Genomic DNA, 12,667 nt, shown 5'->3' on the forward strand with positions numbered 1-12,667 from the left:
TGTTTATTTCTTTTGATTGTGAATTTTAGTGACAAAAAAAAAAACCCAATTTTTTTATTAATTATCTCCCCTTTGTGGTAAACAAAAACTAATAGACTCTGAGCATTGTGATTAAATAAGAATTAACCATGATTGGTGATGGACAGGCCAACTCCTAGGACAACTGTTGGATCAAACTAGAATAGAAATTTGTTCAGTGTGATCTCCCTTTTAAATTCATACTCAACCAAATTCTATTATAGTTTGACCCAACAGTTGTCCTTAAAGAGCTGGCCTGTCCATCACTAATCATGGTTAATTCTCTTTGTGAATGTTACCTTTTTAATGCATCATACTGAATGTTCAGAATTTTTTTCTTTCACATTTTATGTAAGTGCTAACTTGTGTTTGTACTAGCTTTGCTATCACTCACTACAGGGACAGTCTGTAGGATTATATGACTGATTTTATATAAACAAAATGTTTCCTGCTGAAACTAGTATTTTAAGAATAGAAACAATTGACTGCAATTTCATCACTTGATAAATATATATCATATGAAATTTGAAATACATCGATTTTAGATAGTGTAAAAAGTTCGCATATTATCTGATGTTTTTTTCTCATTAAGAATGAATATTAAATATTTAAAGGATACAGACCAATATTAGATGCAATGAAGTCATTTGCTGTAGACTCATCACAAAAAAATAAAACCACAGCAACAGATATTGAGGTAGTTTATTATATTAATTATGTTGTGCCTGTAATGTATAAAAACATGAAAAACAGCATTTTTATAGCATGATACTGTCACAAAATTATGTTTTCTTTGACATTTTGACATTTTTTTTAAATTGTACATACCGGTATAGAGACTACCTGATTTAAAGAAAATAAAAATAAATGGAAACTTAAAAACCAGATTGTCTCAATGAATAGAATTTTAATGTAATTCATTCTGGTCACAAAACTAGAATTATATAGTTATAAAATTATTTTATTGTAGGAATTAGGGAAAATGTTTTGTCATAAAACAGGACAGCGTTGCCATGGTAAATGTCACCCTGAGATGGGACAACAACTACAGGTGATTGGTGTTGATACTGTTTGGTACAGACCAATGACCTTGGATCAACTATTGAAGATCATTTCAGACAATCCAGGAAAGAAAGTTAGATTTGTATTTGGCAATACTGGATCAGGTATATATGTTTGAACAGAATTATTTTGTTAAAATAAGTAGGATATAATAATTAAAACATATGCTAGTTCCATATGTACAAATCTCTTAAACACCACTAAAATGCATGTATTGGGTAGTATTTTCACTGTAGTACCCAGATTTGAAAAATTCAAATAGAGACCTATGTTGGATAACCAAGACATGCCTGCAATCTTCTAAGCATAAGTAAGAAATTTAGTATGGATGATTATTTTTAAGCTCTGTCAAACTTTCTTATTAGATAATTTCAGTGCCATGTCACTGAAAGCTATAGTTTCTAGAGGGACTAATGCTGTACATTCATATATTATAGGTGTATATAAGAGTGATCTTGATCTTGCAAACTTTGACATACTAATGGATCTTAGAGGAATTAAGGAATTATATGGTATTGATGTAAGTTTGATATTCATTATTAAAGATACTTGTATATACATTGGTCTCCTAATAATTATTGAAAGATTTTGTAATGTTAACATAAATGCACTGAACTTGCTTAAGTAAAATGGATTTTCTTTGATAAGGTTTTATATGCATTGAAGTAATCTGGCATCAGAACCTTTTTGCTATAATAGCACTTAATTCCTTATTAATTCACACTCAACTAAATTATATTACAGTTTGACCCAACAGTTGTCCTAGGAGCTGGTCTGTCCATCACTCAGCTGATTGATATATTTACAAGAACCAAGTTGGAGACTTCATTTGGATACTTTACACAGATTAGGAATATGCTACAAAGAGTTGCTACTACATCTGTACGCAGTGTAAGTACTTCAAATTTGTAAATGCATTAACTATTATATGTTTAATAAGAGATGTTCCTGATTTTGAGCTTGTTCTGTTTATTTCCAAGACATTAGAAACATTAGATATTCTTTTAATGGCTTTCCCATATAAACATTAAACTCAGTTGCTATGGCTCATGGTTAATTATATATGTTAAAGTTGAAATCTTGATTATAAGAATAAGGATTGAAGTTTTGAAAATGAAACAATATTCAGAATTTGTTCCTTGAGAAAGATCATCATTATAATATATTATCACCTATTTTATTGTGATTACCTGATTATGCTGCATATGCATATACAGAACAGCATTAATAAGAACCAAGGGCTGATACAAGGGTTGATATCAGACTACTATGCAATGTCGCATGGTGATCTGTATTGGTCCAGTTCAAAAAATGATACCAGGGCCAACATGGAAAAAACCCTGTTATTAATTAAGTAACAAATTGTCCGTGTAGAAATTACAGTACTATAATAGAAAAGAAATGATATAGGGTATCCATTCATGACACAAAATCAGTATGTGCACAGCAAAAAACACAAAAAGCAAAGGAAGAGTGCTTTTATTGCTGTTCTTCATCTCAAAGTCACAGTGAGGACTTCAACACTGAGCAAAAAACTCTCATCTCACTGCAAGTTTAAGAAAGCCCCTAGCACTAGTTTGAGATAAGCCAAGATAGTTATGTTGATAGAATGTTTTACATTTTCAATTATATTTGACAGCTTGGATGCTGGGCAGGTAATCTAATGTTAAAGCATCTTCATCCAGAATTCCAGTCTGATATCTATGTTTCTCTAGAGGCTGCTAATGTAGGACTTATGATTGGTGAGTAAAAGGTTCATTTGCATTGAATTTTATTGAATATCTGTATGACAGTTAAATTAATCAAAAGAATATCTTTCCATTAAAAATAAAAAGTTAAAAATCTTAATAGAAATTATGTGCTCAGTCTTTTTAAAAGGTTGCTAGGTTATTTTACATGCCCATAAGGCTCCACATATTAACCAACAAGTTCACTAGTTACTGTTATTATGAATAGAACAAGTTGATCAACAGGTAGAAGATATTTTATCCATGCATGAAATGTTCTGTAATTTGATGGATTTCTGGCGCTTTATTTTCCTTTACAAAATATTGAATTTTCTTGATTTCCAGACTTTGGCATCTTCTGTACTTTCACTCACATTCATCTGATTTATCAGAGTTGATTTGAATCTAACCTAATTAAGTGAAATTTTTTGTCAGTTAATGGCAGGTACAATTACCAAAAGAACAGGATTATGGTAAAACACAGAAACTAATGTCATGGCTTAAATTCTTATCCTTTCTTAAACATCAAAAATATATCTATTAAGTTTATTGGTGTATAAAGTCAAACTTATGCATGATACTGTGGATTTATTATTATTTGTGAGATACCAATTTTCATGGATTTCATGGGTATACGTGAACCACATATTTAAATGTTTAACAAAATACATATTTTCTAAAGGCTTGTACACAGACTTTGTCAAAACCATAAAATCAAATATCCACAAAAATCCAATTTTTTCTCAATCCACGAAAATTGGTACCCAAATAAATAAATGATTCCACAGTAGTACATACTCTTAGCTATATTACCATCTGTAAATCATTCATGATAACGTAACTGTATATGATACCTTAATTTTTCATTCAATTTTCATGGCTTTTAAATTTGAAAATTACTTGTACAATGCCATTAACATTTAATTACAGCTGACAAAACAGGATCAAACCAAGTACCTATAGGCCAGTTTCTGAAGACAGATATGACCAACAAAGTTATAGTAGCCATGTTGTTACCATCAATGAGTGATGACTATTTTATAAGGATGTACAAAGTGGCACAGAGAGCAGAGGTGAGTAATGAATACATTATAAGGATGTACAAAGTGGCACAGAGAGCAGAGGTCAGTAATGAATACATTATAAGGATGTACAAAGTGGCACAGAGAGCAGAGGTGAGTAATGAATACATTATAAGGATGTAAAAAGTGGAACAGAGAGGAGAGCTGAGTGACAAGTATTTCACAAAGGTCTTCAGAATTTAAACTGGTCTATTTATATTCAGCATTCAGAAACTGATGACATTTGAATAAATATCAGTGGTCCTTACAGTAATTACAACATTTTAAAAGAATCCAAAATTCACTTGTTCAAGCAATAGGTAGGCTTAGTTAGTTGGTTCTGTTACAGGTCACACTATTGATATATCCTGCCTTCCACATGAAAGTCAATCTTCTACTTCCTAGACCTTTTGAAAAATATCTAAAGCTCAGACCTAAATTACTTTTAATATTATTTTTTCATCCAAAATGATTTACAACAAGGTAAGATAAGCCTATAATTAGATATAAGAAGATGTGGTATGAGTGCCAATGAGACAACTCTCCATCCAAGTCAAAATTTATAAAAGTAAACCATTATAGGTCAAAGTACGGTCTTCAACACAGAGCCTTGGCTTACACCGAACAGCAAGCTATAAAGGGCCCCAAAAATTACTAGTGTAAAACCATTCAAACGGGAAAACCAACGGCCTAATCTATATAAAAAACGAGAAACGAGAAACACTTATGAACCACATCAACAAACGACAACTACTGAACATCAGATTCCTGACTTAGGACAGGTGCAAACAATTGCAGCGGGTTTAAACGTTTTAATGGTACCACACCTTCACCCTTATCTGAAACAATAGTGCAACATCACAACATAGAAAAACACACTATAAAATATCAATTGAAATGGCTCAACTCAATCATAAGACATATTAACACCAGTGAACATACACTGAACAAATAAATTTGATCTATGATACAATGTAAATACAAAATAAATAAACTAAGGGAAGAACAATTAAAGTTACATGTTATACCGCTGTGAAATGTTAAACTGTTGTAGAGAGATGGAGTTTATCTTCTTTTCTCTGTAATCAATAGTTTGAAAATGAAAGTTTTTGTCATTTTAGACTATTTGTTTAATTTTGATAATAATGTTGACATTTTCCTCAAAAAAGAATTTTCATGTTTACTTTATTAATACTTTTTTTATGTTTCAGAATTCACATTCATTTGTAAATGCTGGAATAAGAATGAAAATTGACAAGAGTAACAAGTTTGTTGTGAAAGAAAAACCATGTATTGTTTTCTCTGGAATTTCTAAAGATTTTGTAAGTGGAAGTCTTTTAAATTATGTTTATGTTGTCAAATTTATTCACATTTAATAAATTTCAATGATAGTAGTCGACAAATTCAGTCACACACTGATATGTTGATGTTTTGCAATTATTATATATTAAAGAATAACAACAGCAGTGTTTGAGCACAGTGATTCTGAAGTCATCTGAAGAGTTAGAGGAGACCTATATATAGCTAGGACCTTGTCTAAGGCTGATGTGTAAAATGGAGTAGAATATCCATCTATTCTGATTGATTATTTAGATATTTAGGCTATTTATTTTTTATATTAGACAAAACAAATATGGTTCTATTTATTTTTAGGTAGTTTTTCTGTTAAATATAAAAAGCATCAATTTACTACTTTTAACAGGTTCATGCTGTACAAACAGAGAATTATTTACTAGGAAAGGAACTTAGTGATGTGAAAGTTATCCAAGGTACGTTACACATTATTGTGTTGCTAAACTTTTTTTATCTTGCAATCAACTAAGAAAACCTATGGACACAATAGTCCCCTTTTATAAGCTCCCCTTAAATTATATTTCCAAAATTAAGGACAGAAACCTTGATATTAAATATGGCCAAAGTTGTTGTGTTTGTTTTGTTTTACATCCACCTCACGGCAGAACTTTTATGGTGTGAGGACTAATACAAAAAACCCAAATATTTCAAAAAATCTGTTTCATAAGTCTTTATACGTACTTCTTATGGGAAAATTTGTCATACGAATGTTGTAAATATTAATTGGGTTAAAAACAAACTTTTATACTGATGTGTAGCTTGGTAGATAAATTTTTTGAATACAAATATTTTTGTTGTTAAAAATTTGCATAAACTGTATGCATGTTCAGTTTATTATAGGTGTGGTTTTATAAGTATGTGTTTTTTTCTTCCTTACTGACTGGTAGGTTTTGAAAATTCACTAGACTGTAACAGATTGAAAAACAAACATGTCCTGATTTGATTTACAATCACTTGTGAAGAAAATATCACTAAAAAGCAAAAAACGACCACAATCGGTACAGACAAGTTTTTCAAAATCTACAATTATGTCCCACCATACTGGCAAGGTCTCAGTTAAGATTTGATCATGTTGGAGCCACATCAGGTATTCATTGACCTTTTATTCTACAGGAGCAATGACAACTCTTGCATCAGAGCTAATTCCAGACCCTGACATTGACTCTGTGGAACCCAGTGTAGGATACAGGAAAAATGTAGCTATGGGATTTCTGTATACAGTTAGTACTTCAGAATTTCATTATATTTATATTTAGATTATGTAACAGTAATTTGTATTTAGTGAATTAACTTATTTTTGAGGATTAATTTGGTTGTATTCAACCGTGTCTAGCTGACTTCTTGGTGATTTATTTTCGCTGTCTTCCATCTTTGTTGAGGTATATTCATAAATCAAAAGATCCATGTTCAACATATTAGAGAACAAATATGTTTATGTTATTTTTATATTTATAAAAGTTGCAAAAAATAAATTGATCATGAAAGTTATATTGTTAACAGTACTTGCATGATTCCTTTTAAGCAAATTTTTCGTTTAACCGTTATGAAATAATACAGACAAAGTTTCCTCCAGGTTCAACCTATGAGACCATTTACTAAATAACTTTTGATCGGATATAATAAGAATTGTATAAAAGAAAATGGAAGGTATTCAGTTCGCATTGCCTTACAACAGTTTCAACACATAACAGGTGCATGCTCAAAATTGTCAGATACTTATTGAGTTCTACTCTTCAAATAGTTACTGATTTTGTTTCATATATTTCAGTACTTTCTGGAGTTGCTAGGAGATACTGCTGGATCTAAATATAGAAGTGGTGCCATGCCCCTACAGAGACCCCTATCTTCAGGACAGCAGTCATATGATACCAAACCAATGGAGTGGCCCCTTACTGAACCCCTGATGAAGTTAGAGGCCATGAATCAGGTAATGTGCCATACCCCTGCAGAGCCCTTTAACCTCAGGACAGCAGTGATATGATATCAAACCAATGAAGTGGCCCCTTACTGAACCCCTGATGAAGTTAGCGACCTTGAATCAGGTTATGTGCCTTACCCCTGCAGAGACCTTTAACCTCAGGACAGCAGTCATATGATACCAAACCAATGGAGTGGCCCCTTACTGAACCTCTGATAAAGTTAGAGGCCATGAATCAGGTTGTACTTTGGAGAATAATTTACCCCTCTAAGACTACAGTAGATAATACATTTTCATTGAAACTTTTTAGTGAATGTATAATAGTTAAAAGTGTGTATTATTTATCACGGAAACATAATATATATAGTTTACCTAAGATATTTGAGTAGTGGCTTCAAATGGTTGCTTTGTTCAAATTCTTTATATGAATATCACTTCATGAATTTACAGAAAAAACAATTGAGTTTTGAAATTGCTGATTTAGGTTTTATTTTTTTTAAATCTGTATTATTGTGATTTATTTGTATTATGTATTTCAGACAACAGGTAAAGCCCAGTACATAAATGACATACCTCTACATAAACCTCTGTATGCTGCATTTGTAACTAGTACTGTTGGTAATGCTAAGTTACAGAGTATGGATCCTTCTAAAGCTCTGGTATGTTTGATGATATTATCAAGTATGTTTATAAACATTATAAAAAAACTAGACAAAGATGATGACTCCTGGTAGGCTTGAATACACCAATCTCTAGTCTCGTTGTTTTATATGAATGAGTAACACTGGTTGACCCAAGGTCATTTGGCATAAATGACGTCATTGAACAATCAGTTTTTAATTACTGTGACATAATAACATAAGCATTGTGACATAGTAAATATACAGGAAATTCCATGAATTCAAAAGTGGTCTATAGTGAAGCAAACATAATATTTGATAAACAGTAACAACTTAAAATGGTTGTGTGTGACTTATTCATTTTTAATGCACCCACAACTTTTACATTTTATTACATTATGTAGGACAAGTTTGAAAAGTTAACAAGCGGTAAAAAAAAGGTTGAATGTTTTAAAAAAAGACTATCAAAAGTTCAACATCCTGTCATTTTTTTTTTGAAATAAGAAAACCAAATTCCTGTTTAGATGCACAGCCTTAGTTTACAAACTCATGTTAAAAGGATTTTTTTCTAGAGCATGCCTGGAGTTTTGAAGTTTATCACAGCTAAAGATATACCTGGAACAAACAACTGCTCCCCACCTCTTGGCCCAACATTTATGGTAGAAGAGGTAAGAAAATTAAAAAAAATTTGTGGGTTGACTGGATATTTCAATTAAAAAATGCTTGGCAAGTGTCATATTTTAAAAAATATTAAAACTTTAACTGTTTTGAGAAAACAAATATTTGTATTTCATTGGAGGTAATACATGTAGTAGAATCCATATTTATTGTAGACATGGATAATTTTGTTGTTTGCAAATTTTGTGATTTCAATGCATAAACTTTTTTTCTGGGGTTTAATTCATGCATCGAACCTTAATTTTACACAGCATGCTAATATTGTTGTTTACTACAAACTATTTGCATTTGGATATTTCCATGCATTTCGCGTTAGCTGTTTCACAGAAACAAGAAATAAATTAAAAATACTTTATGAATAACTATAAGAACAGCATTAGAACAGTTTAAATGTAAATATATGATTTTATGTGTTGCAAGTGGTCCAGAATGAATGTTTATATGCATTTATCCTTCAGGTGCTCTGTAGTGGTGATGTAATGTATGCAGGGCAAGCTTTAGGAATAATAGTTGCTGGTTCGTATTTCCATGATTGTTTACAGTAAAGGGTTTTTTTTAAAGAGAAATTAAGTAAATGATTCAATGCTTCTATAAAAGGATAACACAGTTGCATAAAGCTTCAGTTTCATAAACTGAAAACAAATATTTGAAAAGATTGAAAGATGTGAGGTATTTTACAAAACTTTATACAAAATATGAGTGAAAGATGTTTGGTAATATCAATGAATGCAACAATCCCTCGTTACATTAAAACTAAAGCTCAATATAAAAAGGTCTTTCTCACTAAGATGATAAACTTTTGATATAAACTAAGTGTATTTTCTTCTCCACCAAACTATTTTATATAGAATTTTGTATGTAGTATTCAAAAAAAAGATTCAAACTTTTATTTCCATGTTAACTCTTCATTTATTTTGAAATTAGGGTTGGCCTTAAGGCCTGCACTTTATCTTAAGGGAAAATAATAATCATATCAGAAAAAGTCCTGTAACAAAAATGCGTCATGGTGCCTACTGGATGTTATGAAAAACTTATGCATTTCATTCAATAAGCAGTTGTACTAGTACTGTATATTCAGAAATTATTGTGTGCATTTATTATTGCGATTGTTGAAGAATTGATAAAAATGTAAGATTAATTACTGCAATTTTAGAAAAATCTGCATACATGTATATGTATATAGGAGGCTATTGTTCAGTCAGGTTGTCGTTTGTTGGTGTGGTTCGACATAAGTGTTTCTCGTTTTTCGTTTTTTATATAGATTAAACCATTGGTTTTCCTGTTTGAATTGTTTTACACTAGTCATTTTGGGGCCCTTTATAGCTTGCTGTTCGGTGTGAGCCAAGGCTCTGTGTTGAAGGCCTTACTTTGACCTATAATTGTTTACTTTTTACAAATTGTGACTTGGATGGATAGTTGTCTCATTGGCACTCATACCAGATCTCCTTATTTATATATATGTATCAGACATCAGAATGCAAGTTCTTATTATTGCGATACTCACCCAGCTGCATTATTCGCACTTTTAAAACCTTGCATATAATTTCTGAAGTTATAGTACATAAAATAATCAAAAATTTTAATGGCAGATGATGAAGATATAGCAAACAGAGCTACAGAACAAGTACTAGCGACTTACTCAGACCAAAAGCCACCAATTATCTCAATAGAGGATGGTATACGTGAACAATCCTTCTTCCCTAAACCTGGAGATGTAGTTAAAGTTGGTGATGCTGAAAGTAGGTATTATATGAATATAGATAATAAGTTCAGGTAGACGAAGCTGAAATTTTCGTTGTGCCTTGATGGGATAAACCATTTATTAACTGGCAACAAAACCAAATTTATTGTTATGAAATAAAAAGACTATTATTAATTTTGCCTCACTTGGGACGCATGTTGCTGAATATGTGAAATAGGGATGTTAATCCATTGGTGGCAGTGCTGGTTTAACTCTTTTTATAAAGCTTTTTATTTCAGAAGGAAGAAGACTTTGATATTTCATATCTTGTATACAGATAGATTATGATCTGAAGTTTCCTTCTGACATTTGTCTCTTGTCCTTGACCTTATTTTCAGCAGCTGCTAAAATAAAAAGCCTTTTTTTATAATAGGAAATACACATATTTGGTATATTAAATCATTTTAAGGTCATGATGTCTATCAGAAAGGGTTCAACATAAAATTCAATCTTGATCAGTTAAGAAAGTGAGACATTTCATTGTATGCACTCATTTTAGTGTTAAAGTACATAATTCTTTTAATTTTGTAATATTTTTTTCATAAACATGCTTTACATTGACCATTTCCTAATTTTGATTAGGATATTTTAAGGGGAATTAGGATAGTGGGAAGTAAAAGTAAAATTTTGAATGTATAGGGAATCAAGCTTTTCCCTAGGGAAGTGATAAAGAAAAAAAATTAACTTCCTTAAGAAAGTAAGACATTTCATCATATGCACTCATTTTAGGGTTAAAGTACATAATTCTTTTAATTTTGTAATATTTTTTTTTCATAAACATGCTTTACATTGACCATTTCCTTATTTTGATCAGGATATTTTAAGGGGAATTAGGATAGTGGGAAGTAAAAGTAAAACTTTGAAGGTATAGGGAATCAAGCTTTTCCCTAGGGAAGTGATGAAGAAAAAAGATTAACTTCCTTAAGAAAGTGAGACATTTCATAGTATGCACTCATTTTAGTGTTAAAGTTCATAATTCTTTTAATTTTGTAATATTTTTTTTCATAAACATGCTTTACATTGACCATTTCCTAATTTTGATTAGGATATTTTAAGGGGATAGGATAGTGGGAAGTAAAAGTAAAACTTTGAATGTATAGGGAATCAAGCTTTTCCCTAGGGAAATGATGAAGAAAAAAGATTAACTTCCTATGATGATGTCTTCTTCTAATTTAATTAGGGCCCCGCCAAATGGCGGCCGCCCTATAGTGATCAGTCTGTCCGTACGTCTGTCCGTACGTCCGTCCGTCCGTCCGTCCGTCCGTCCGTCTGTCCGTCCATCCGTCCATCCGTCCGTAACAAATCGTGTCTGCTCTATATCTAGAGAACCGTTATGATTTCAAAGTTTATACTTGATATGTATATTAACCAACACCAGAGGCTGTGTCATAATGTATGTTCAACTTCCTAGGTCAAAGGTCAAGGTCAAAAACTTTGGTTTTAGTTGACAACCCCATGTCTATGGTAAAGATCGTGTCCGCTCTATATCTTGAGAACCGTTATGATTTCAAAGTTTGTACTTGATATGTATATTAACCAACACCAGAGGGTGTGTCATAATGTATGTACAGCTTCCTAGGTCAAAGGTCAAGGTCAAACACTGGTTTTAGTTGACAACCCCATGTCCTATGGTAAAGATCGTTTCCGCTCTATATCTTGAGAACCGTTATGATTTCAAAGTTGATACTTGATATGTATATAAACCAACACCAGAGGGTGTGTCATAATTTATGTACAACTTCCTAGGTCAAAGGTCAAGGTCAAAAACTTTGGTTTCATTTGACAACCCCATTTCCAATGATAACGATACAAATTTTTTACCACACATTATTCACAGCGGGGCCCACAGAGATGGCTTCCATCTCAATGATATCTAGTTTTTTCTATCAATAAGATTCTTTCCACACTTTCCCCCTCCTTAAAAGTAATGATTAAAAAATGGACTCATTGACGAACAGAAAAGAAAAAAAATAGTATTTCAACATTCTTATTGAAGAAATTAATTTTTTTATTATATTCCAGCTGCCATTGCTAACAGTCCTAAAAAGATAACAGGAAGTATCAGTTTTGGAGCACAACAACATTTCCAGATGGAAACTCAGGTTAGTATTAAAAAAGTAAGAGAAAGTATAAATTTTGGATACCAACAACATTTTCAGAAGAACACATATATAATATGTTAATATTAAAAAGGTAACAGGAATATCTGTCTATGAGTTTGACTGTCCCTCTGGTATCTTTCGTCCCTCTCTTGTAGAAAAACAACATTTCCAGACACAACTGTTTTGGAAGTGCTTCCTTCCTTTATTCAGCCTAAATGAAAGAACAGTAGATATAGAAAAAGTGTTGGTTAAACTGATTGTATTGAGACCTATTGCTTATAGGTATCCATTGCTTCTAAATTGTATATTTTAAAAGATGCAGCAGTGAATTAATATTTAAACACAATTATTTACAAACAATTTTTATATTTTTGACTTGTAAGTCTT

At 31.5% G+C, this 12,667-nt stretch overlaps 1 protein-coding gene across 1 annotated transcript in view; it reads left to right on the forward strand.

The window, feature by feature from the left end:
* The window catches only part of LOC127706124 (xanthine dehydrogenase-like), a 49,853-nt gene that overhangs the window by 6,791 nt on the left and 30,395 nt on the right, over window positions 1-12,667 (forward strand). Inside the window, exons 6-20 of the mRNA XM_052210574.1 lie at window positions 633-715; window positions 989-1,184; window positions 1,518-1,600; window positions 1,825-1,971; window positions 2,720-2,822; window positions 3,738-3,880; window positions 5,080-5,190; window positions 5,571-5,637; window positions 6,335-6,441; window positions 6,990-7,148; window positions 7,679-7,798; window positions 8,332-8,427; window positions 8,896-8,953; window positions 10,027-10,176; window positions 12,201-12,280. Coding sequence (XP_052066534.1) covers window positions 633-715; window positions 989-1,184; window positions 1,518-1,600; window positions 1,825-1,971; window positions 2,720-2,822; window positions 3,738-3,880; window positions 5,080-5,190; window positions 5,571-5,637; window positions 6,335-6,441; window positions 6,990-7,148; window positions 7,679-7,798; window positions 8,332-8,427; window positions 8,896-8,953; window positions 10,027-10,176; window positions 12,201-12,280 — 1,703 coding nt within the window. The remainder of the gene's footprint in view (window positions 1-632; window positions 716-988; window positions 1,185-1,517; window positions 1,601-1,824; window positions 1,972-2,719; window positions 2,823-3,737; window positions 3,881-5,079; window positions 5,191-5,570; window positions 5,638-6,334; window positions 6,442-6,989; window positions 7,149-7,678; window positions 7,799-8,331; window positions 8,428-8,895; window positions 8,954-10,026; window positions 10,177-12,200; window positions 12,281-12,667) is intronic.

The sequence above is a fragment of the Mytilus californianus genome, unplaced genomic scaffold (genome assembly GCF_021869535.1).
Source record: "Mytilus californianus isolate M0D057914Y unplaced genomic scaffold, xbMytCali1.0.p SCAF_6, whole genome shotgun sequence".
Taxonomy (NCBI): Eukaryota; Metazoa; Mollusca; class Bivalvia; order Mytilida; family Mytilidae; genus Mytilus; species Mytilus californianus.